Here is a 25,250-nt window from a genome sequence, read left to right on the forward strand (position 1 = left end):
TGTGATTTAGGGAAACTCGAGTCAAACCTCACTCGAGTTGTGCAATCCCAACTCAACATTAATTTATACCTTTCTTTCTGTCACTCTGACTCTGTCAAAGTCTCGAACTCAAAGCCTGACAATATCAATCTGACAGTAACAATATCGAGGAGTATAACATCAATACATTACTCCAATCAAATCTGTTCTGCTCAATACTCAATCTAATTCACTATCGATGGCATAACGGTACAATATCGATATACCCAACAATGCCGTATTAGTCAGATATCACTTCCAATATCTCATAATCGATAACAATTCAATTCTGATATCAATTCCATTCAAATCAACTCTGAAAATCATAACAATTCTGTACGGTATCCGTTCTTCAATCCGGTTTCGATTATACAATGTCTAATATCGCAAGAACATCATATATGAATCATATCCGATTCCTTCAACATCATAATTTCAAATCATATCAAAACGTATCAAAACTTACGTCCAGTTGTAGCCTGTGTTGATAGGAACACAGTACTGAAGTCGGATTTAAAATCAGACGGACGGATTGAAATATAAAGGCGTAAGGATTTCTTTCACAAATTCTCTGGAGCTTTTCCTCGACCTTTCTCTTTCTTTTCCTATTGTTTACTGAAGGATTAACTTATATATATCACGTTGCATGTCTACGAAACGTGGCTCATTTTCAAACAATTCAGGCGGCGCTCGGGCGGTCGAGAATTACCGCTCGGGCGCTTGCTCGGCGCTCGGGCGGTTACAACTTACCGCCCGGGCGCAGGAGGTTCTGTCCTCCACAATACCCATTGGCGCTCGGGCGGTCAAAAACTACCACCCGGGCGCCACATCTTCTGTCCGAAGCATACTTTGTTGAACATTGGCGCTCGGGCGGTTACTTTCTACCGCTCGGGCGCCAATAGTTCTGTCCAAAACTTGTATCATTCATATTCTTTGCCCAATCTGGTCTCGAAATGGCCCGGATATAATCACCTCAATTCTTAATCAATAATCTCGGATTAACAGAATCAAAATCTCGGGCATTACACATGTCGTGAGAATTAAGCTCATATTACTCAAATTAAAATTCATCTCATTAAAAAAAAAACAAACAAAGTGACCCTCAATATTTAAAAATAGGAGGGAAAATGTTTGTAATTTATCATTGTTTTTGTTTATGTATATTTAATGTGTATACTATGAGCTTTATTATTGTCATATGAGTCGAATAGGAGAATATCAGTGTCAAATAAACAATATTCATTTGATTTAATAGTTTCGGAATCCTATAGGAGAATATCAGTGTAAAATAAACAATATCCGTTTGATTTAATAGTTTCAGGTAAAAAAAAGACCAAAACAAAAAATTCAACTTATTAAATGGAAAACAAACTTTGAAAAATTAAATGACTAAAATAGAAAATAAATAAAATTACAAAACTGAAATTGTAATTTTTTAATAATTAATTACATCATAAATATACAATTATTGGCCGATAACTTGGTCGTGCAGCCAGTACTTTTCCTGGGCTAATATATATTTTGGGCTGGACAGAAGAGAAAATAAATTGGTGGGCGTGAATATCACGCATAATTAGCAAAAACGGCAAATATGACAGGCTGCAGCCCCGGGTATTTTAATTTAACATGAATAAAAATGGCTAAAACAAAAGCCCAGAATTTAGTTAATGTTATATTTATTTTTGGTGAAATATTTTTCTGATAGTATGATAAGCATTGCATGATCAAACTCTTTCTGATAATTATAAGATTATGTTTTTTGTGAGACAGTTACATGGATTTATTTTTCGTAAGACGGGTCAACCCGATACTTTAGCATAAAAAATAATATTTTTCATTAATCGGGTCCAGCTCACAAAATTGACATGTGATATCGTTTCACAAAAAATTTTGTGTAATTGAGTATGTCTCTTATGAAACGTTATCATAGATCTATTTTTGTGATTATGATAAACTCGATACATATTTAAAATTTAAAGTAATATGTTCAGCATAAATATAATATTTTTCATTAATTAAATCAAATTGGAGATCGGTAAGTCGGTTTTACAAAATTTTGTGTTAGAAGAATTCCCAAATTACTTTAGATATTGATTTTTTTTTTAATTTTTAATTAGAAAGGCTTGAATTCCTACACTTACGTAATCACATAAAGTTATTTAATTTCTTATAATCATCGTGGTTTCACAAATATTATAGGTCTTTTCTTGTCTGTTTTATGATTATTTTGATGAATGGTGGCAATGATGCATCTATCACACCTATGAGCACGTGTTATTGTTGATCCTAATTGATGTATAAATTCTAAGTAAAAATTTGTGTGAGACGGTCTCACGGGTCGTATTTTGTGAGACGGATATCTTATTTGAGTCATTCGTGAAAAAATATAATTTTTTATGCTAAGAGTATTACTTTTATTATGAATATCGGTAGGGTTGACCCGTCTTACAGATAAAGATTCATGAGACCGTCTCACAAGATACATATTCGTAATTTACGTTAGGAGAGCTAATTCTGATTGAGTTATTACAAAATCATCACCTCCCTTTTTTAATCGAATATTAATTTCCCTTTAACATGATTATGAGATTTTATTAAGAGCCAGATTATGACACTGTTTTTTTTTCTATGATTTACTTTTAATTTAACATTTATGTGTGGTATTAAGGAAGCCGTGGACACATTCTGCTACGTGAGATGCTCGGAGACGTTCGGAAACAACGATTGTTTGGCATATTGGGGTTTGTTCGACCCTATCTATATTGAAAATACTTCAAATTATTGATGAATTTAGGGATGTCAATCGGGTCGGGTGGCAAGTCAACCCGCGAAATTTTTTTATTTTTTTTTTCAACCCGAACCCGAAACAACCCGAAAACCCTCAACCCGAAAACGAACTCATCTAACCCGACTCAACCTGTCTAACCCGCCTAACCCGAATTTTATTTATTTTTTAAAAAAAATTAATGAAAAAAATTCGAAAAAATAAAAAATAATAACAATATTTTAATTTAAACACATAATAACAAAATTTTCGATTTAAATTGAAAGTTTAATCGTTGAAAATCAAAGTATATTTACTAAATCAAATAAACAATTGTTAAAAAAATAAAAAATATACAAAATAAATATTAAATGATGAAAATTCATCATATAAATATACAATAAATTTTGTTCAAACATACCATATATAAAAATATAGGTAATAATTTCAAAAAAAAAGTTTTCGGGTCAACCCGCGACCCAACCCGACCCAACCTGAAACCCGTCTAACCTGACACTTACCCAAACCCACCCAACCCGAACCCTAAAACACCAACCCGAACCTGATTTTTTCGTATTGGGTCGTGTCGGATTGACGGGTCGTGTTGCATTTTGACACCCATGGATGAATTGAATGTGTCAACTATAAAGAGAGGAATTAGATTGGGAATTTGCCGTGCTCCCAAACAAGGCCCTGCCGACTCTTTAGAATTGGAATTCCTAAACAAGCTATCCGCTGCTGCTCTCCTTATTCATTGGAGCCATCATATTCTATTAATTAATTACGACACGATTTATTATTATTATTATTTTTATTATTATTTTTTATTTTTGGAGAAGAGTTAAGATTTTTTAAATTTAAATAGAAAATTAACTTTTATTTATTTTCTAATCACATTTATATGTTAATTAAATGATGTTTGCAAATTATGAATTCAAAATGTGTTTCCGAATTCATGTTTATAATATATTAGTATTTAACATATGCGATGTACGTATAGGACCGAGTGCTTATCGTTTTACCAAAAGCTATAGCTGGTGGTAACGGTGCAACTCAAATCTTTTAAACCGCACAGTAGCTCAAGCACCACGGTTCGATCGCTCTACCAAGCATGTATAATTATTGCACCCAACAATCTCCCTCCCAATAATTGTACTCTTTGCAATCAATGGGAATCGAACCCGTGACCTTGGCTCTGATACCAATTGTAGGACCGAGTGCTTACCGCTTTACCAAAAGCTATAGCTAGTGGTAATGATGCAACTCAAATCTTTTAAACCGCACAGCAGCTCAAGCACCACGGTTCGATCGTTCTACCAAGCATGTATAATTATTGCACCCAACAATCTCTTGTACTCCTTGCAATCAATGGGAATCGAACCCGTGACCTTGGCTCTGATACCAATTGTAGAACCGAGTGCTTACCGCTTTACCAAAAGCTATAGCTAGTGGTAATGATGCAACTCAAATCTTTTAAACCGCACAGCAGCTCAAGCACCACGGTTCGATCGCTCTACCAAGCAAGGACAATTATTGCACCCAACAGTACGAGACGGTATTATTAAAAAATATTAATTATAAAAAATGAATAGATATTTAAATTGTAAAAAAATAATATAATTATAATAAATACAAATAAGAAGCTATTTTTTTCGCTAATTTTGAAAAACTTTCTTAAATACAATGTACGTCGATTAATTTTTTGGCCTGATAATCATTATCATATATAATTTAGATTGTGTTAGTCTAAAACAATGACATGATTCTTATTATGTTTAGCATATTGATGTCGACCACCAACCTAAATAAATATTTAATTCTTTAATTTCTGAGAATTTATATATATTATTGTTTTTTAACATGAGATAGATAAAAAAATTTAAATCAAATCCAATAAAATTAATGAAAATTACTTTTTTCGAAATTCAATAACTTCGTCTAAATTCTCATTCATAAATAATTTTATGACATGATACGTGTTGGAATTCTCATTCATAAATAATTTTATGACATGATACGTGTTGGACACATTTAAAAGATAACAACAATTATTTCATCGATATTTTTATCCAAAATCATGTAATATAGGTTTAAACATTAGGTTCAAAGTCAAACTTTTGGCTTGCACGTCTAAAGCTGTACGTTTTTGACTTGCAACAGAATATTAAATAATGTAGTTCCTCTATAGATTAAAATATCCCAAGTCAATCCAGCAGGGTCAAATTGTGATACGAATTTCGGGAGTCGTCGGGAGCCTTTTGGTGTTTGGGGTCCTATAAAATATTGATTAACCAGAGGATGTTAATAAAATTAATTTATAAATCATTATAAGTCATAAATTCGCGTGGAATCATCAGAAAATATAAATAACAATTAAAATATATCAGAATATATTGATTGATATAACATTGTAGTTATGAATCTTCCAATGCAACAGAAAATTGATCATCTTATCATTGCCTTAAATAGGAGATGAAGATGAATCCATAATATGTGTGCGGATTATATTCTATGTTATTATCTGTGTCTCGGAGACTATAGCCTCATACAACATTATCAGTTTTCGACCCATCATAGAAGGCTTAATTTAGCTAAGGTTCTACACATAAAATAGATCATACCAATTTATTTAATATTTTGGAAACTCTTAATTAATTATATCATCTTTTGGATCTTTTAATATATATTGGATCCATGTGCAATTAATTAACTGGGTACCTTCAATGATTTTCATTATTCAATTACCGTATATATAGTTGTTCACACCGTCGTATATAATTGACGCTTCGTTGGCACTCTTTGAGAAAACTACGAGACAAATATTTAAAACAAAGTCCAATTTTGCTTTGACCTGGACATGGGAGAAATCAGGAATTTGTATTTTGATGGGCTAAAATTAATAATAATAATAATAATAATAATAAGTATGTTTCTTATGAGACAGTCTCACGAATCTCTGTGAGACGGGTCAACCCTACCGATATTCACAATACAAAGTAATACTTTTAGCATAAAATGTAATATTTTTTCATGGATGACACAACTAAGAGATCCGTCTCACAAAATACGACTCGTGACGTAGTCTCACACAAGTTTTTGCAAAAAAAAAAAATAGAATAACCAGAACTCACATTTTTTTACTTTTGAATTCCAATTTCATGTTTTACTTTTGAATTCCAAATTCATGTTTAACCCCGAGAGGCAAGGAAGGCGGGAGCTTCCATAACCATTTATCTCCATTAGTCGTCGGAAGGTGCTAAATTTATTAAATATTTGGTCAAAAAAATGTATTAAATATTTATAATATATTTATTCTTACAATACATGATTAAGTACTTTACCTTAATCGATATCCTGGACGAAATCCTCTATTGTAAAATCTGACAAGAAAATGTGACTATGCAACTAACCGAAAGCGACTATTCAAAACTAACCAATAAATCAATTAGGGCACTTACAACCAACGCCACTCACAAGACTAGTCAGTTTATTTTTTTTAAAAAATTAGACAAATAGCGACGGCTTTTAAACCGACGTCGATGATTTGCTGACACGCAGGCTCCACGTGTTTTGAATCATTTTAATTTTTAAATTTTGACTTTCGGATTGGTCTTTTTATAATTTTTTTTTTATTTTCATTTATAAACCGTTGTATATATTTTATTTTTTATTTTAAATATTTAATTAATGAGTTTGAATGTTAAAAGAAATATGTTGTTATAATGAGTTTGAATGTTAAAAAAAATGTGTATAAAAGAGATATGTTGTTATAATGAGTATGTGACAGTGAGACCCATAAATAACGAGTTTGAATGTTAAAAGAAATGTAGGGTAAAAGAAATATGTTGTTATAATGAGTATGTGATAGTAGATCTCATAATTTTTGATAAGTTGATGGATATTATAACACCCTACCGATTGTCGGTGTTCTAATACACCATTTAAATCATTTCAAACTGTCCAATCCAGCTCATATGTAAGAAACTTCACATATCCAGACAAAGATTTCAAATGCGAAGGGATAATTTTCACTATTTGTTCTATAAATACCTTTTCCATTTCTTCCCCACAAACATATAATTCCACACCCAAAAAAAAAAGGAGAAAAAAATACACTGATAAAATCAGATATTCAATTATTTCACAAAGCATAATGAGCTCCTTGAAATACAAACCCTTCTTCATTTCCTTCTTGATAATCACCATTTTCTTTGACTACACCAGTTCAACTAAATTTTACGTCCGAAACAAATGTAGTTTCGCGGTCTGGGCTGCAGCAGTACCTGGTGGAGGCCGAGAGCTCCGAAGCGGTGAGAGATGGGTCCTAGACGTGGAACCTACCAGAGGCCAAATTTGGGCTCGAACCGGTTGCATATTCAACAAAACCGGCCAAGGTATATATGTATTATATATGTTGGAGCTAGGGTGTAGATTGATATGAATTTTAATTTTTTTAAAAAAATAAATATAAGTTATTTTTTTATCATCTATAAATATGAATTGAAGTTTTGTACTTTGACCTCTGGTTTTGGCATCACTCATGGACAATGGGAAATATGATCTTATTTTTACGGTCATTTAAATTTGAGAATATGGTTTTCAAATTAACGGTTTTTATTTAAGTGGCTATATTGATTAAATGATTTTTTATTATGGTTTTGAGTTTGATGTTATTTTATATATTTAGTTCTCGTTATTCTCAATCATACTAAATAAAAAATATTTTTTATATATAACGTTACGTTTTTCAATTTTTTTAAAAAATTCCGTTGTGAATTTTGGTATATTTGTTGTCCATAAATTTCTATTATTATTATTGTTTGTATTATTTATTTTAATTGGTGATTTAGTATAAATATTTTTTTACCATGTGATAAAAAATAATTAAAAATTTAGTCAAAATATATTGATCTAATTATTGGAAAAATGATTTTTTAAAAATATTTATTTATTATTTAAGATTTTGATATATGTTTTTTAGATATTTTTTTCATTCTTTTAATTAGTAAAAATTTCATTCAAGTTATATAAAAAGTCAATTTAACGAAAAAGACTGTTATCCTCATTTAAACGTTATTTCAAACGAAATAATATTTTTTATATATTAAATTTTTATAATAATATTTAAAATCTGAATATATTTCTTAAATTATATTAATAATTATTCAAACATTAATATTTATTAATTTAATCATTAATCACATAAAACATGTATTTTGTTCTTCTAATTAAGATTCTCGACTCCGTTACTGAAGGTAAATGCGAGACCGGAGATTGCAAAGGACTACTAGAGTGTCAAGACTTCGGAACCGCCCCACTCACAGCCGCCAGATATGCTCTGGACCGCTTCAACAACCTGGATTTCTTCGACGTATCTCTCATCGACGGTTATAATGTAGGAATGAGCTTCTTTCCGGTTTCAGGGTACTGTCGCCACTCTGCCCGTTGCAAAGCGAATATCATCCAAAAGTGCCCGAAAGAGCTGCAGGCACCGGGCGGGTGCAGGGATGCGTGCTCGAGCTTAAAGGAAGATAAGTACTGTTGCACACCGGCGTATTGTGGGCCGACGGTTTACTCGAAGTTTTTTAAAGAAAAGTGTCCGGAAGCTTACAGTTATGTCAAGGACGATGTAACGAGCATGTTCTCTTGCTCGACGGGTACCAACTACGCAGTGATATTTTGCCCATAGATTATTATTATTATTATTATTATTATTATATTCTTTTTTTAAAAAAGGGTCAAATGTTTGTTTCTCGAATTGATCATAGGATTTTTGACAAAATAAATTGCGTGTGTTTTGTTGTGAACGTGCAAGTGATGCACTGAAATTTACATCGGTGTACAATAATTGTATCAGTTTCGAAAATAATAAACTTTATTACACCATGAGAATGAGATTATTTGCAACTATCAAGATTCAAACCAGAGTAGGTCTCTTGTGAGACGGTCTCACGAATCTTTATCTGTGAGACGGTCAATCCAACCGATATTCACAATAAAAATTAATACTCTTAGCATAAAAAGTAATATTTTTCATGGATGACCAAAATAAGATATTTGTCTCACAAAATACGACTCATGAGACCGCCTCACACAAGCTTTTGTATTCAAATCATGGCATATCCAACAATAGAGAGATGATCGTATCGCTTTAACAACCATGACGATTTACGTGATTCGAAATAATCAAAAGTTTACGACGAAATCTAGAAATCGTTCATTGGATATAAATATGCAAAATCCATTAGTATACAAATTGGAAAGTAATGCAGATAATAAAAAAGACCCTATCATACTGGTGCAATTATTACGCAAATAAATTTATTCTTGAAAACTAATGGTCGATTTTGACCACCCAACAGTTGTTTTTAAACCGAAAATATATGTGCATATAAATTATTTATTTATCGATTTTTTTTAGAGCGTAAAACAACACAAATGATTAAAATTCTATTTTTTTTTTGAAAAATTAAAATAATTTAATTTTACATCTGTATACGATGAGTATATATATTAAAGTATCATCGTCCTTCCTCCAGATAAAATTCCATTTGATAAATATTTATGTTTTATGCAGAATTTTTTAAAGAAGGTTATCGTATTCAGTCGTGAAACATTCCATCAAAACATCATGAGAAATTTTTTTTCTTCTTGTTTTTTGTTTTTGGAATTTATTTGCATAATAGATTCACAACTAAATTTACTTATTAGTGATATAGAGTTAATTGACAAAAAAGATTAAAAATTATTTATTTAGAGATGGGTATGAGATTTACATATCATATCGAACCGCTATTGTAACATCAAACGTTTGTCGCTTTACAAAAGTTATAGTCGGGTAATAGTGCAATTCAAATGGTACAATAGTTCAAGCGTTATGGTTCGATCTATCTACCTAGAGACAAATATTATTGCACTCTAACAACCTCCATCCCAATAATTGCACACATATCAATGAGAATTGAAATCGCGAATTTGATTCTAATGTTTGATTCTAATGTCAACAGTTAGACAAAACGTTTGTCATTTTACCAAAAGTTATAACTTTGTGGTAATAGTGCAACTAAAATCTTTTAAATCGTACATCAACTAAGATCCATGGTTCGATCGTTCTGTCCAATATAGACAATTATTGTACTCCAACTACTAGCATTGTGTTTGATATATGTGTTGGAGTCTTATATTAAGTAACTATCGATAAATTTAATAATTTATCTACTATGTTTTTACATATACATATCAATAAAATTTTAAAATAATTTTTACTTATAATATTGATTTATAATTTTGTAAATCTAAATGTAAATTTTGATTTCGAATTAATTTTACCTATCATTTTGTCAATTTAAATTAGATTTTTTTTCCTCCAATTCCCAAAAATAAAAAATACCTTGTGATCCACGTGGCATCACGTCCGCCGTTGATCGAATGCAGTGCTTTTAACTCGAACTCCAGCGATGACTCGGTATTAAAAGTTTGTACCCTAAACCCCCACAAGTCCGGCGTCGCGAAGAATTATACTATACAATTCCCGAAAAATCCAGAGAAATTATTCGGAAATTTTCTCGATTGAAAGGATTTTTCAAAATTTCTGAATTCCGGCATGGCTTCATCTCAGGTAATTGAATTTATTTACTCGTTTAATTTTTCACGATCTACTTACAAATCATGTGCTACGAACGAGAGTTACCTTGTGCGAGGATCAGAATATGAGATGAGTTAACTATCCGAAGTAAGAGGTTGCAACACAAGTTTTAGATTTGAAGGCCAGTTTACAAAAGCTAAAAATTAAAATTAGAGGGGGGATTTGCAGTCAATTTGTTGCCTCAGTGTCAGATTCAATGTCTTAATCGGGGGTAAACCACCGGAATTTGACAATGCAGGCGAGGGAACTGTGTGGGTTTGGTCTTGGATCACACCCATATGGATAAAACTTTCCGAGGTAATTTTATTTTAAGGCAGTCAAGAATCCAAAGCAAATAATAAGAATTCTTATAGATAAGGTAAGTCATGGTCAATAATAGGTTGTTTAGGGAAGATGATTGTGGTGAAGAAGACAAGGTAGTGTCTCAACTATATCGTTGGTTTCGTCAATGACATTATATTATTAGAAGTATATTGTGTTTGTAGCGCTTGTATGTTATATGAGCTTCTAAAACAGTTTGTTGTATTAGATAACTTTGTTAGATTGATTTTATTATTATGATTGATTAGTGATTGTAATGTTGAATGATGGATGTAACCGCTCAAAATAATAATAATAAAAAAAGTTTCCAATTCAACTCAAACTTCGGTTTTATGGCTTTTTTTATTGAATCGAAAGTAAGAGCCCTTTCTCATGTCATCTGCTCAACTGCATCATTTTTCAGTGGATTGTAAATGCCTGAAATAAGATTCAAATGACTAGTTTATTAAGTGAAAACCTCGGAAATATATGCCAATCCACAGTTTGTTGAGAACCCAGTTGTGGTATTTTGATTTACGTATAGTTATTTTCTGGGAAGAAAAGCAAAAAGAAAACTTCAGAATAATAATGTGGAGTTGATGTCTTGATTTATTGCCTTTGGATTTGGCTTTTGATTTATATACTTCTTGAATAATATATTATATGCATCACAGAAAATTACTTAGTTTAATTGAAATTGCTGCGATGAGTTATATTAAAACATTAGCAGAATTAAACGACGAACCCCTAGTGATGGTATCAGCCTAATATATTCACATTGTAACGGAATCTTGAGCTCTAATTTCTAGATTTGGTTGTGCACTCAGCTTTGCAGGTGACTTGGATGCTCGATGTGGATGTATGGAAAACTGAGATAGCTTACTGACTATAAGTTTTTTTTAGAATTTTTATTTCTTTGGATCACCATATTGTACTGCAAAAAATGCCTTCATGACTTGTCCAACTCTTTCGTGTAGACACTACACCTAAGTACGATCCATGATAGGAAAAATTGCTTAAAATTTTCTAGAAATGTTTTGTTTTAATCCAGAATATCCTTATTGATTATTTTTCGCTTTTAAAGACCCATTGTATAATTTTGCATTCCAAGAAACTCAAATTTGCAAAATAGTAGTATACGTTTTTTTGGGAAAAAATAATAGTAAGTGTTTGGTTGTGGAAATATCTTTATTGGTTTTTAAGTAATGTTTCCTGCTTTATATTGTCGTATATTTTCTGTTTGCATGAGAAAATAGGTGAGTTGAACTTGAGGTTTTTTGGTAGCATGCAAATGAGATTACTTTTTTACTTGAAGCGTATGGCTTTCAATTACTCTTTATTTATTTATTCTTCTATGATTAGGCACGATTACAACCCGACCCCTTCCTAAATGAACTTACCAGCATGTTTGAGCGAACTGAAGAGAAGGGATCTGTGTGGGTTACAATGAAATACTGTGAGTTTTCCCCCCTTATCTCTGTCCATTCATGGTATACACCTTGATATAATTCAATATCACAATGCATGATGTTCTGTTAACATTGAGACGACCTCCTACTTGTGCTTTCGTGTGTATCCAGCTTCTGGAAAATCCAAGGTTATTAGGAATAAGATTAACACTGCTGGAGAAAATCTTGAATATAAGTGCCTTATTCGAGCAACTAATGGAAAGAAGACCATTTCCACTATGGTATGTTCAAGTTATCTCTCCTTTTCTTTTACATTTCATTTCCATCTGTTAGCCAATCTGGTGAAGGCTATCGAAGGATCAAGTCATGTGAAGTAAACAGTATTGAGCCAGGCACAATGCAAGTAGTGGCAGTGCCAGAAGAGAGCCTGAAGGGGGGCAAAACAAAAAATAGAAAAATTTAGGTGGCAGCTTTTAAATGTATAATAGAAAAATTTAAGATTGAAGATGGTGACCCCATCCCTACAGCTTCCGTCTGCCTTCACCAGTTCATAACTGATGACTGATCAATCCATTTGATGTATCTGTCACTTTTTTAACAAGATAAAAAACATTATGGTTTTAAACAAGCCAGTCATTGGAGATTTATGAGAGCGAAATATCCTATGTTAACTTGGGAACACCCCAATTTTTTTTCTTTTTTAAAAATAGGATAGGATTTTAGTGCTTCGGCACTTGATGTGTCAGGCCATCTTTTCTTATCCTGAGTTTTAGGGTGCTTCTTCCTAGTTTCTTTGCAACAAAATAAATGTTATTTGAAATGAAAGGTGTGGCGGCATTTGTGCTTTCCAGTTATTGGATGTCATTATGGAGCTCTGAATTTAGGACCTCAATCCCCCCATCCCCCCCCCCCCCCCCCCCCCCCCACATCTCTTTCACTACCCACTTCTGATACAAAAAATTTCCGAGTCAGATAGGTTTGTGACAGACTTCTGTCAGAAACAATTTTTTTATAGGCGGTTGCAATTGGATAGACTACACCCGTGTATGTATGTAAGATTTATAATGGCACATATTTGAATGGACTCAGGTTTGTTTTAAATTCGGGATGACAGGTGGGTCCGAAAGATCACCTACGTTTTCAATCAAGTTATGCAACTATTTTGAAAGCTCGGATGACTGCTTTGAAGAAGAGAGAGAGGAAGGAAAAGAGGAAGGCGGCAGATTCTGATAAAAAACTGGATTCAAAGAAGCAATCAATTATTGCTAAAGCCTCGTAGCTTAATGTCTTTTTGACGTATGTTCTCTTTTAAATCTGGAGTAAGCTAGTAACGTTAATCGACACCTGATGGTCCAGCATTTTGTGGAACATTTAAAAATTACACAGCATTGTGATTTGCTATAGATTCATCATTTATGAAGATTTTGACAAAATGGCTTGCTCCAAGTTCCAACAATGGTCTGAATACTCAACTATGCCTACGGGCATATTTTGGGGGAGCTTGGTCTAAAATCAAGCCCACATATTTTTATATGTTGTCTTATTATTCCATACCATACACTATATCATAAAGATTTTTAAAATATTAACTTTGTCAAATAGAAAATTCTCTTCTATAAATCCCTTCTCATAATACCATAATTTATAGAAGAACACAAAATATAAAAAAAATTGCTATTCAAACATTAACTTTAAAAAATTGCTCATTATTATACTGATTCCCCCAAAAAATTGTAATAGAAGATGCCCAAAAAAAAAAAAAAAACTAAATATTTAATTCCCCAAACGCTAGTACATTGATAAAACTAAAAGTTTTCTCATTATATGTATGGTAAGAATTAAAAAAGAAAACAAAATAAGGAATTTAAAAAATATAAATTAATTTATAAATTCCCATCAGTGAGTTGCTATAATACAACAATCATATGATTAAAAATTGATGAAAACCAATGTATGCTGTTAAATGGCCCCAATAAAATAAAATAAAATGGAGCAATTTTTTGGGGATGTGGCCGATTTAGGTTTTATAGTTGTTCTTCATTCTTTTAAATTAGAAACTCTAATAAAATGATAAACATGCGACAAGAGCTATGAATTTTTGTGAATATAATAACTCAATGTGTATTTTTTCATCAATCGTATCTAAAATCACATATTAATGTCATATCTAAAATATTTAGTTCTGAAATATCATATATTTGTTCCATATTTTCAATGTTTTATACCGAATTTCATATGAACCCATGGACTGTAGAATAAGTTTGACAGAGACTGAGCATACATTTAACTATTGAGATGTTGATTTATTTATCATTTGCTCATTTATTATAAAGTTTTTTTTAAAAAAATTACATATTTATAAAATTTGTGATATTTATTTTCAAAACCCTTGAATTCCTTGTATCATGAGGTGTCATACATTCAAAGACTATCTTACTGATCACACTTACTGCGATTAATGAATGATCTTTAATTTCAGTAATTTGTGGTCCACTCACAACGTACAGTATATCTCATTCAAAACATCATTAAACGTGATTTGCAAAACTAGCGATCTTCCACAGCTTATCCTTAGTTGTAGGCTAAACTCATCTCCTCCACTAATTAATATAAAATTGGTTTTAAATCTCCAGCCTCTAACTTTCCCTTCTTAACAATTACATTAAAAATTCTGTCTCCAATGGCACAAAATTAGCACTTAAACTTTATTTTTGTTTTACCTGAACATATCAAAAAGTACAGTAAATTTTAGTCTGAAAAATTAATCAGGGAAGGGATCAAGAAAAAATGTCTTGTTATGGGACGACGCATAAATGCAAGGCATGTGATAAGACTGTACATTTCGTTGAGATGATGTCTGCAGACGGAGTTGCTTATCATAAGACTTGTTTTAAATGCAGTCATTGCAATGGAAGTCTCGCGGTAATTATTTTTTTTACTTTTTAATATCTTTTTATTATTATATTCGTACCACAAGTGAGGTGACGACCTTTTCGTAATGAGTCAGATGATCGCGTTAGGAATATTTATTGGACCATATCCTTAGAATAATCCTCCAAGAGCATGTTTGGTTTAAAGGATGAGGAAAGATTAAACAAATTTTATTTATTTTTTAATCAATCCTTCATCTAAAATTCGAGCTTGTGTGTGAGGAGCTCAGTGGAATTTTCAGCACTTGCAAATTTCTGAAAGTAGAGCTGGATAATGTTTTGAGGGTAGCAGCTGCGGGGTTGAGCTAGCTTTTGGGTTGAGTTAAGTCCAAGTTCCATTCTTAATATGGTATCAGAGCTCAGATTCCACCGTTATGTGTTGGAATGCCCATAGTTGGGTCACATGTTCTGCCCATAATTGGGTCATTTGTAAACTCCACGCTCCAGATGCTCATTCTTGGGTGTGAAAAGGGTGTGTTAATTGTCTCACATCGGTTGGATAAATAACATTGGAGTTGTATATATTGGCTTGGACAATCCTCCCCCCTTGAGCTAGCTTTTGGGGTTGAGTTAAGTTCAAGTTCCAATCTTAACAAGGTTGGAGATCATGTGATTGAACAAAAAAGAGCGGAGAGTGGAAGGAGAAAAATGTGCAAGAGAGGGACAAAGTGAATAGTGTGGTATTTTTATCATTAAAATAAATCGCACAAAATTACCTATTAAGTTAGGACCCGGATCACCTACTGTGCACAGCATCTTTTTTTTTTTTTAATTTTTCTTTTTTTTTCACTTTTTCCCCTCTCTTTTTCTCTTATGTTTTCCTTCCGTTTTCCTCCATTTTTTTCCATCTTCCACAAACATTAGCAGACAATTTTATATGAAATAATATAAACATTTTAATTCTTTTATGTTAAATTAATAATTTTTCAATTAAAAATTACTATATTAAATTTTTACATGTGAAAAATCGTATCATTTTTTTCGAATTTGATGAGTATTATTAATTTTTTTTCCAATGAGCAAAATTTTTAACAATATAAAACTATTAACATGTTAATGCTTAAATTAAAATTTAGAACATTTCCATCATGCAATATCAAAAACTAAAATTCAACACCACATTTCCATCAAAAATAAATAATTCATCACATTATTGGATATATCTTCATTGAAATCCATGACTTCAAGAGAATGGTGAAGATGATCAAATCGTGCCTATATTAAATAAGAATAAATATTATAAATCAATTTTACCATATAAGAATTAATATTTTTTTGGCTTAAAATTTTTAACTACTAAAAAATTTCTAGATATTATTAAATAATGTTTTTGGAAGAGAGAAAAAAAAAATGGAGGGAAAACAAAGTAAGAAAAGAGAGGGAAAAAAGTGGGAAAAAAAAAAAGACAAATTAAAAAAAAAATTTCAACTGTGTGCACAACAAGATGCTGTGCACAGTAGGTGATCCGGGTCCATTAAGTTAACAAATTTGTTTTTAATTAATTATGTTGAAATATGGTTATTACCTAGATGAGCAACTATTCATTCAGCCGTGGATGGGAACTTATACTGCAAACCTCACTTTGAACAACTCTTCAGAGAAACTGGAAGCTTCACTTCTAAAAAGCTTGTTCCACCATGTAATTAATTAAGTTTTCTTGTGATCCTCTAATTTATTATTATCATTATTGACACAATAGGGCTCTTATTTTATTTCATTTTTTTCTAATCAGCTGGGAAGCAAGGAGAGCAACTGGTACACATCTCAAACACAATTCTATATATATATCGATCCACACACCTTATACCGATCGATGGATTTTTTTTTTTCTTTCATTAATTTGCCATTTCTTATACATACATGTGTGCGTGTGTTTGTGTGTGTGTGTTGCAGAACAGGACACCAAGTAAAGTGTCATCTTTTTTCTCAGGCACACAAGAAAAATGTGCAGTATGCAAGAAGACCGTCTACCCACTGGAGAAGGTAACGATTTTCTCGGGCATTAAAAAATAATTAATATTACTAATTAAATTATATATATTGTTGACAAAATATGTGCTCATTACCCAGTTTCAAAATGAATTATTATTTACGTCTGCATGCAGGTAACAGTGGAAGGAGAATTCTACCACAAATCATGCTTCAGATGTGCTCATGGAGGCTGCTTCCTCACACCTTCATCATACGCCGCTTTGGACGGGATCCTCTACTGCAAGCCCCACTTCACCCAGCTCTTCAAGGAGAAGGGAAGCTACTCTCATCTCACCAAGACTACTTCCCTCAAGAAAAATGCATTGCTGCCGGAACAGGTACAGGAACAGGAACAGGAACAGGAACAGGAACAGCAGCCTCTGCACGAGGAGCCTTCGTCCGCGGTCGCTCAGGAGTAATATTAATGCATATATGATTTGATCTTTCATTGAACTGTTAGCATACATATTAATGTTTTTTTGAATATTATACAAGATATGTAGGTCTTATTTTGGCTGGAGTTTTTAGCTTAATTTCTTAAGTTTTGCACGTATGTTAACGTAATGAATGTATTTGGAGGAAGTTGATTTTAGTTGGATTTCAGCACAAAATTGCTTTGTAATAATGTAAAACTAAAGGACATTCGATGTGTGTTTATGATGAATTCAACTGAGTAAATGATATAGAAATTAACTGATAAAAGGGGCGGATTTAAGTTTCAAAAGTATCTGGAGCTGATTCCGCGTAATAGGGTGAGCATACGGATAAACCAAACTGAACTTTTTAAAATCGAATTAACGAAAAAAAATTCGTCAAACCGAACTTTGCTACAAAAATCCAACGAACCAAACCAATTTTTAAGTCTATTTTTATTTCAAATAAATTTTTGTTAGAAATTTGTAATATTTTTTATTTGAAAATTTAATAATATTAATTTTTTTTATAAAAGTTCGATTTGTTTGGTTAACCGAAGTTTCATATTATAAACTGAAACCGAAGCGAACTAATTGATATTTTAAAAAATTAAAACCGAACCTACCAAACCGAATTTTCAAATTAATTTAGTTCAATCGGTTATTTTGGTTGAAATCGATATTTTATCAAACTCTATATTGTAATTGAGGTGTGTCTCTTACTTGCCGATAGTCTACTCTTTTGATTTAAAAATAATTTTATATTTTTTTCATTATCTGAGTTACCTAACTAGAAAATACAATCATCCTAAAAATTTCCAACAAAATTATTTTTCAAATTTCGTAAATAATTCTCAAATATTTCAATCAATTGATTGTTTTTACCAAAATCGCAAAAATAGATTTTTAGAGTAAAAAAATCAAAATCGAAAATTCATGTACATTATATGTCAATATTCACAATTCAAATAATCGCAACTAAATATCCGACATAGTTTTAGAGTTGTTGAATTTTACCTCAAAGTCATATATTTTTTGAACCTACGACAATAAATAAACCAATAAACGGGAACAAAGTGTGATTTATGGGGATTGTTCTATTTTCAATTTTATAACATGAGTTGAAAATAAATAAACCAAAACTCTTGGGTTAAGCGTGTGCCGTGTATGCGTGAGAGTAGTACTGGGATGAATGACCTCTTTGGAAGTTCTCATGCGTCAAGCTGCTGATGTTGCGCCGCTTGATCTGGTAGGCTAAAGAGTGACACCAGATCTTAACGGGTAATAATGTCTTTGCTGGGGACAAGACCGACAGTAGAGAAATGATAAGACTGATTTCTAAGGGATATGAGACATCACCAACAGATAGAAATGCATCTCGTCGAACTCATGGGCCTAACAACCCGACACCTTAGCACCCAAGTAGGTGACTATGCGCTGCCACAAGTACAAAGAAATAAAGTTGCGTCTTAACTAACATTTATAACTTTTGGCCTATGGTAAGTGCTTATCATAACAAAAACTAATAATCTAAAAAAAAATAAAAAAGTGAAGCTGGAGCCCACCCTAGTGGCTCCACCCCTAAACTAGGTAAATCAATAAATGAACTGAAAAAATAATTTTTTTTAATTGAAAAGAAAAATTTTCTTGGGAATTACCTTAAAATTTTGGAACAAATTGTATTTATGTATGACAATGGAGAATTATAAATGTATGTTATTTTGAATATAAAATGAAAGGGAGAAAGTTGCCTTGCCGGTCTGTTACATTAGAGAAGAAAAGTGTTATATTTATAATCTTTATTTATAAAGTGGCCTTGATTACTAAAATATTACATAGATTTTACTTTAATAATATATAGATTACAGTACATTATGAATGAGTTTAAATGTAATATTTAACTAAAATATCAAGAATTTCCATTGTTCATATAGTTTAAATTTATATAAGATCCATAATTAATATTAAACTCTTTATAACTTTTCAAATTTACTAAGTTATTTTATATCCACTATCAAAATATATAATGTGTTTTAATGTTTTTTTACCTTAAAAATGAAATTATTAGTGATATAATTTATTAAACAGAGTTCAAATTTTTTTAAAATAATAATATATATCTAGTTCTTTTTCTTTTTCTTTTTTTTTTAAAGGAAAATATAAGGGGTTGCTCTTTTTTAAATAAATTTTCTGTAATTCTATTTTCACTCACATTTCTCACTTGATAGTTTATTCATTCATCTTCTTACAAAGGAAACCGATTTAAAATTTTAGGGTGAATTCTTTTCATTTCTTGTAATTGATTAGATTTTAAAGTCAGTTAATCGGTGTAATTTCTGATGAATCACAATAACACGCGAGGATGGTATCCACCTGGGATCGGCAATGGCCGTGGTGGCGGAGCCTTAAACCCGAACCCTGTTTTTCAGAACAGGAACCCGCATTACTCGCAGCTGCAGCCACCATACCCTCAACGAACGGGTTATAATCAGCAGCCGCAGCAGTGGATGAGGCGAAACCATGGTGTCTCGACTGTTCCTTATTCTTCTGATGAAATCGAAAAAACTGTTCAGGGTGAAGCCATCGGTTCCACGTACGTTTCTTCAATTTCATTGTCTATTAGGAGGTATTTTTTTCAGTTTTTTTTATATCTGTAATAATGCTTGTGCGAAGAACGGGATCATTAAATTCACATAATTTACTTTTAGTTATTATTGTTTTTACTTTTCTTACCTAACGAGCTTCACTTCTACTACCGAAAAGACAAGTTTGCACTTCTCTTAAAATCGAAGAGATCGAGAATATTTGTTTCTACCATTTTTTTGTTCTCGAATGTGCTCGAAAACTTACTTTTCTATACTTTGGTCGTGCCATTTAGTTCACGAGATTGGAAGGCTCAATTGATGATTCCGCCACCTGATACCCGGTATAAGACTGAGGTAAGCCTGTAAGGTGAACGTTACTAGTTATGGTTGGGAGTTGTTGCTTACGTTCTTTTGATAGCCTTATGTTTTTTGTCTTACTAACCGAGATAAGTTGGTCAAGTACTTATCTGGTGGAGTACTTGACAGCAAAAAGAAGGGGTTTTCGGTGTCATATCAGAAGTTTCGACTGCTATTAGAATGTAAATATAGCAAGGAAGTGAAACTTTTGTTATCCTCGTTAGTACAACTAGCAGACATTTATTCTAGACAGGGAAATAATATTTAGCGATTTTACTGTTTCCAAGTTAAGAATTTGTGACATAAAAAACGAAGAGGGATCGAATCACATATTTGGTTATGATAAATTTCAATCAATATAGAAATCTTGGGCATTCATGATCAAGGCTGGTATATAAACTCTCTCTTTCTTCAATTTCCTGCTTTTTCTCTCTATATGTGCTTAGGCCACCAGCATTGTCATCTGATATCACTAACAGTTGATTGCTTGCGTATAACTGCACTAGTAATAAGATTTGCCACTTCTATTTCTCATCTGCAATAGGGTGGTGGTTATGATCTTGAGAATGATGGAAGTTCATGTTACCTTTGTCTTTCCTCATTTTCGACATGGCCCTGACGCACAATTTTGCTCCAACTGATTGCTGCACGATAATTCCTTCGTCACACTTTCTGTTAAGCTTCCATTGTAGTAGAATGGAAACACACACACATGCCTCATATACAAGGCGCATGCACATTTAATGGCACGTAGATATATACATGCATTGTATTGGACACGCGGAATATAAATGCCCATGCGGACACGTGGAATATAAAAGCCCGTGTGGCAGGTTAAAATGAGATCATCCATTCATCCTCCTTTTTTTCCCCTCTTAATATGCATATTTTTTCTTAATTAAATCATCCAACGAAAAAAGCTGGTTTCTCTGGCTTGTGTTTTTGTTGCATTACCCAATATGCTTTCTTCCATACAGGATGTAACTGCAACAAAAGGAAACGAGTTTGAGGATTACTTTCTGAAACGTGAACTGTTGATGGGAATATACGAGAAGGGGTTCGAGAGGCCTTCTCCCATCCAGGAAGAGAGTATCCCTATTGCTCTTACTGGTAGCGACATCCTTGCCCGTGCTAAAAATGGTACTGGGAAAACTGCTGCATTCTGCATTCCCGTATTAGAAAAAATTGATCCGGATAACAATGTCATTCAAGGTATCCATGCACCTGTTATTATTTGGTCGAAAGAACTATTTATCCAGTTGTACAAAAAATTTCTTTGTTGTTCATATGGGTAGCCGTTCAAAAAGTTGTATGAAAATAAATATTGTCAATCTCTCTTTTTAACCTGTGTATGAAAATAAGTATGGTCAATCTCTCGTTTTAACCTTTGAAAGTGTTTGCTGCTGTGATTTGTGTGAGAAATTTCCGTCGCTTTATTAAAATACCTCAAAACTAGTGAATCTTTGAGTAAATGAGCATTAAGTCTGCCTTTTCAATCCAGTATGGTTTGAGGAAATATTGCAATTTTCTCATAAACTAGTATATTGTATGAAACTTGCTGTGAACTTGTTTAGTCTATTATAAATTGAATTTTTGATTATTCCTAGGGAGGAATACAGAATTCGAGTCAAAATAAAGATCATATGAGTTGTAGGTCAAGACTTGCTGCTCACTCTTACCGGATTCAATATCAATTCGAAAGTTATGAACCTAATTCAAAATTTAACCAAATTTTGATTTAATGATAAACAATTTGAATCTACTAAAAAAGTCAATAGTAAGATGCTTACTCAGATAATCAATCTGAATTTACCGGATTCATCATCAATTGTGAAAATTCATCAATTAACTCTGATGCAGTTAACTGCTCTGTCATGTCCATATTTTAAGCATCTAATTGTGTGTTTTTACTGATGAATGCAGCTGTTCTATTAGTACCAACTAGAGAATTAGCACTTCAGACATCTCAAGTCTGTAAGGAACTGGGAAAGCACTTGGAAATTCAAGTGATGGTGACCACAGGAGGAACCAGTCTGAAGGATGATATCATGAGGTTGTATCAACCTGTCCATTTACTGGTTGGAACTCCTGGAAGGATAGTTGATCTCAGCAATAAAGGGATATGCATTCTGAAAGATTGTTTAATGCTTGTTATGGATGAGGTTCGTGTCTTCTTACTCTTTCCCCCATTTTGGCTATTTAATATTAGTATTTCTCTAGTGTAGACTTCTGGTGCTTTTGTATCATTCTCAATGTATCTCCCAAACCAGAGTTTCAAAATTATTGCGACTATCTCCTTTGTTTATTCTGGTTTTTAAAATATGCTAGCTTTAAATATCATTTGGATTCAATGTTTCAGGCGGATAAGCTTTTGTCTCCTGAATTTCAACCTTCCATAGAGCGGCTGATAAATTTTCTTCCTCGGAATCGGCAAATTTTGATGTATTCAGCAACATTCCCGGTGACCGTGAAAGATTTTAAAGACAGATATTTGCATAAACCTTATGTCATTAATTTAATGGACGAACTCACACTCAAAGGTATTACCCAGTATTATGCTTTCGTAGAAGAAAGACAGAAAGTTCATTGCCTGAATACACTTTTTTCTAAGGTTTGATTATAACTTCTCAAGTCTTGATTATGGCAGCCTTCTTCTTTTTGGGAAATGTGTAATACTTTTTTACTCTTTACAGCTGCAAATTAACCAGTCAATAATCTTTTGCAATTCTGTGAATCGAGTGGAGTTGCTAGCGAAGAAAATCACTGAGTTGGGTTATTCTTGCTTCTATATTCATGCTAAGATGCTGCAAGATCATCGTAACAGGGTATTTCATGACTTCCGAAATGGTGCTTGCAGGAATCTTGTTTGCACTGGTATACTACTGATTTTTTGATCTGCCTTGATGAAATTCTATTGTTCAAAGTGAGTTACATAAATGTAACGGAACGACAATAGTATATAAACACAATGTTTGGCAGTATCAAGATTTACTTTCGTGTATTATACAGATTTGTTTACGAGAGGAATAGATATACAAGCTGTCAACGTTGTCATCAATTTTGATTTCCCTAAGAATTCAGAAACTTATCTGCACAGGGTATGTGGAATTAACTTTTGAAGAAACAACTCATCAAAGAAAAATTGGGACTTGATCAAAGACCGGAAGTTGATATAGTGAATTAATGTTGGTATGTCTACTTGTTTAGGTGGGTCGCTCGGGGAGATTTGGGCATCTCGGATTGGCTGTCAATTTGATCACTTATGAAGACCGCTTCAAATTGTATGTGTCTTATCTTTCTCCCTAAAACAGCTTTTGCTTGATTTCTCTGTTTTGCTTTGCACTCGAAACAAGTTCACCGCATTGATAGTAAGACTAAATTTTTGTACCATTCTCCTTTTTCTTTTCTGCTTGGCTTCCCCTTTCTTTCAGGTACAGGATTGAGCAGGATCTTGGTACAGAAATAAAACAAATTCCCCCTTTTATTGATCAAGCTGTCTACTGTCAGTGATACCTGAACCATATCGTGGTGAGTTCCTCAAGCATTTGCTATAAAGATGTGTAATGTTTCCTAGTCTGTCAATGTGGTTCTATCAAGACTTCTGTCTCTCTTATCTAATTTTTCATGTATGTTCTTAGGATACCAAATAAAGATTGAGGGGTTTCCATGTTCTTGATTATTTTTTTGTGCAACTGACGGTTCAGTTCCTGCTTGGAGGCTTGGATATCTGAATGACTTGGGTAATTGGGACACTGCTTTATTTTTTGAAAGCACGAGTAACCAAAAATCTGGGGTTTTCTCCATCACTGCATCCAATGTGTTCGTTGCGAGATGTTCATGTTTTTTTGATAGTTTTTCTTTTAATTATGTGAAGCTGTTACTTACGACTTTACTTGTATTCTCTTGCTATAATGTGTTTTCCTTATCAGCAAAAGTTTGAGTAGGTTTTTCTGACGTAGTTCTTAATTGTATCGTTATTCAGATTGTAACTAACAGTTGGAATAATCTTGAATGGATTATGATTATGGGGACGGATTCTAAGATTGAGTGGGTTTCGTGTTTTTTCCTCTTTCTACTATAAAACTATTTCATTCATAAATCTTTGGGCAACCATTGGGTGTGTAAGAACTCTGTCGAACTTCCAAACTAAAATATTATTATTAATATTAATTTTGTATGTCTATTTCATAAATTTTAAATTGTTTTCAAATGTGATAAAATATGATAATCTTAAAATCATTCACAATTACTTCGCATTTTATTATTTTGACAGAAAAAATCAATAAAATATTTTTATACTTCAAAATTTATATAAGTTAGTAAAAACCTTATTTTTAATATTAGAAGTCTAATTTATGAAACTTTGGTCAAAACTTCATGCAGAACTTTAATTTTTTCTAATTCTTAAAAAATATTGAATAATACTATGGTTTTTTCTTGTTATTTTTTAAAAATATTTTATTCCATTTGTTTCATCTCACAATATATGAATATTTGCATAAATGTTGTTGATAAACAAGATATTTTAAATAAAAATGTGTTATAGATTTTTTTTTATATTGAATAATATTACTTTTAATTGTCAAATCCAATTCTTAAATAATATTTTAACTTTTCCGTCCAAAACCAAAATGAAATTATAAATCCATGATTTAAAATTCGAGTAGTTCTCTTGTGAGACGTTCTCACGAATCTTTATCTGTGAGACGGGTCAACCCTACCGATATTCACAATAAAAAGTAATACTCTTATAAAAAAAAGTAATATTTTTTCATGGATGACCCAAATAAGATATATGTCTCATAAATACGACATGTGAGACCGTCTCATACAAGTTTTTGCCTTAAAATCCAGCCTC

General features: G+C 32.3%; 3 protein-coding genes and 1 pseudogene across 5 annotated transcripts; all 4 read left to right on the top strand.

The window, feature by feature from the left end:
- Positions 1–6,840: 6,840 nt before the first annotated feature.
- On the top strand, positions 6,841–8,677 carry LOC142541506 (thaumatin-like protein). Its single transcript, XM_075648033.1, has 2 exons — positions 6,841–7,176; positions 8,038–8,677. Exons 1-2 carry the CDS (start codon positions 6,936–6,938, stop codon positions 8,469–8,471), a joined length of 675 nt encoding a protein of 224 aa, XP_075504148.1. The 5' UTR covers positions 6,841–6,935; the 3' UTR covers positions 8,472–8,677.
- Positions 8,678–10,249: 1,572 nt separating this feature from the next.
- On the top strand, positions 10,250–13,569 carry LOC142542872 (signal recognition particle 14 kDa protein). The gene is made up of 4 exons (XM_075649752.1): positions 10,250–10,400; positions 12,090–12,183; positions 12,308–12,417; positions 13,251–13,569. The coding sequence occupies exons 1-4, from the start codon at positions 10,386–10,388 to the stop codon at positions 13,413–13,415; spliced, it is 384 nt and encodes a 127-aa protein (XP_075505867.1). The 5' UTR covers positions 10,250–10,385; the 3' UTR covers positions 13,416–13,569.
- Positions 13,570–14,797: 1,228 nt separating this feature from the next.
- On the top strand, positions 14,798–17,669 carry LOC142541507 (LIM domain-containing protein WLIM2b-like; annotated as a pseudogene).
- Positions 17,670–19,663: 1,994 nt separating this feature from the next.
- LOC142542873 (DEAD-box ATP-dependent RNA helicase 8-like) lies at positions 19,664–24,435 on the top strand. Of its 3 annotated transcripts, none has more exons than XM_075649754.1 (10): positions 19,664–20,043; positions 20,329–20,389; positions 21,370–21,604; positions 22,316–22,554; positions 22,752–23,003; positions 23,086–23,266; positions 23,402–23,490; positions 23,600–23,673; positions 23,824–23,924; positions 24,031–24,435. In XM_075649754.1, exons 1-9 carry the CDS (start codon positions 19,790–19,792, stop codon positions 23,900–23,902), a joined length of 1,464 nt encoding a protein of 487 aa, XP_075505869.1. In that variant the 5' UTR covers positions 19,664–19,789; the 3' UTR covers positions 23,903–23,924; positions 24,031–24,435. The 3 variants fall into 3 exon arrangements, with proteins under 3 accessions (XP_075505869.1, XP_075505868.1, XP_075505870.1); XM_075649753.1 differs by having other exon boundaries at positions 23,824–23,920; XM_075649755.1 differs by having other exon boundaries at positions 23,824–23,920; positions 24,097–24,435.
- The last annotated feature ends 815 nt before the right edge of the window (positions 24,436–25,250 follow it).

This window comes from Primulina tabacum, chromosome 4, assembly GCF_025594145.1.
Source record: "Primulina tabacum isolate GXHZ01 chromosome 4, ASM2559414v2, whole genome shotgun sequence".
Taxonomy (NCBI): Eukaryota; Viridiplantae; Streptophyta; class Magnoliopsida; order Lamiales; family Gesneriaceae; genus Primulina; species Primulina tabacum.

Bases quoted from the DNA above. Each gene is read 5' to 3' on its own strand.
- LOC142541506 (XM_075648033.1), top strand. From the start codon at position 6,936: ATGAGCTCCTTGAAATACAAACCCTTCTTCATTTCCTTCTTGATAATC. The intron at 7,177-8,037 runs GTATATATGTAT...CCGTTACTGAAG, and splicing joins ATTCAACAAAACCGGCCAAG to GTAAATGCGAGACCGGAGAT.
- LOC142542872 (XM_075649752.1), top strand. The intron at 12,184-12,307 runs GTGAGTTTTCCC...GTGTGTATCCAG, and splicing joins GTGGGTTACAATGAAATACT to CTTCTGGAAAATCCAAGGTT. The intron at 12,418-13,250 runs GTATGTTCAAGT...TCGGGATGACAG, and splicing joins AGAAGACCATTTCCACTATG to GTGGGTCCGAAAGATCACCT.
- LOC142542873 (XM_075649754.1), top strand. From the start codon at position 19,790: ATGAATCACAATAACACGCGAGGATGGTATCCACCTGGGATCGGCAAT. The intron at 22,555-22,751 runs GTTCGTGTCTTC...TCAATGTTTCAG, and splicing joins TAATGCTTGTTATGGATGAG to GCGGATAAGCTTTTGTCTCC. The intron at 23,004-23,085 runs GTTTGATTATAA...TACTCTTTACAG, and splicing joins TGAATACACTTTTTTCTAAG to CTGCAAATTAACCAGTCAAT.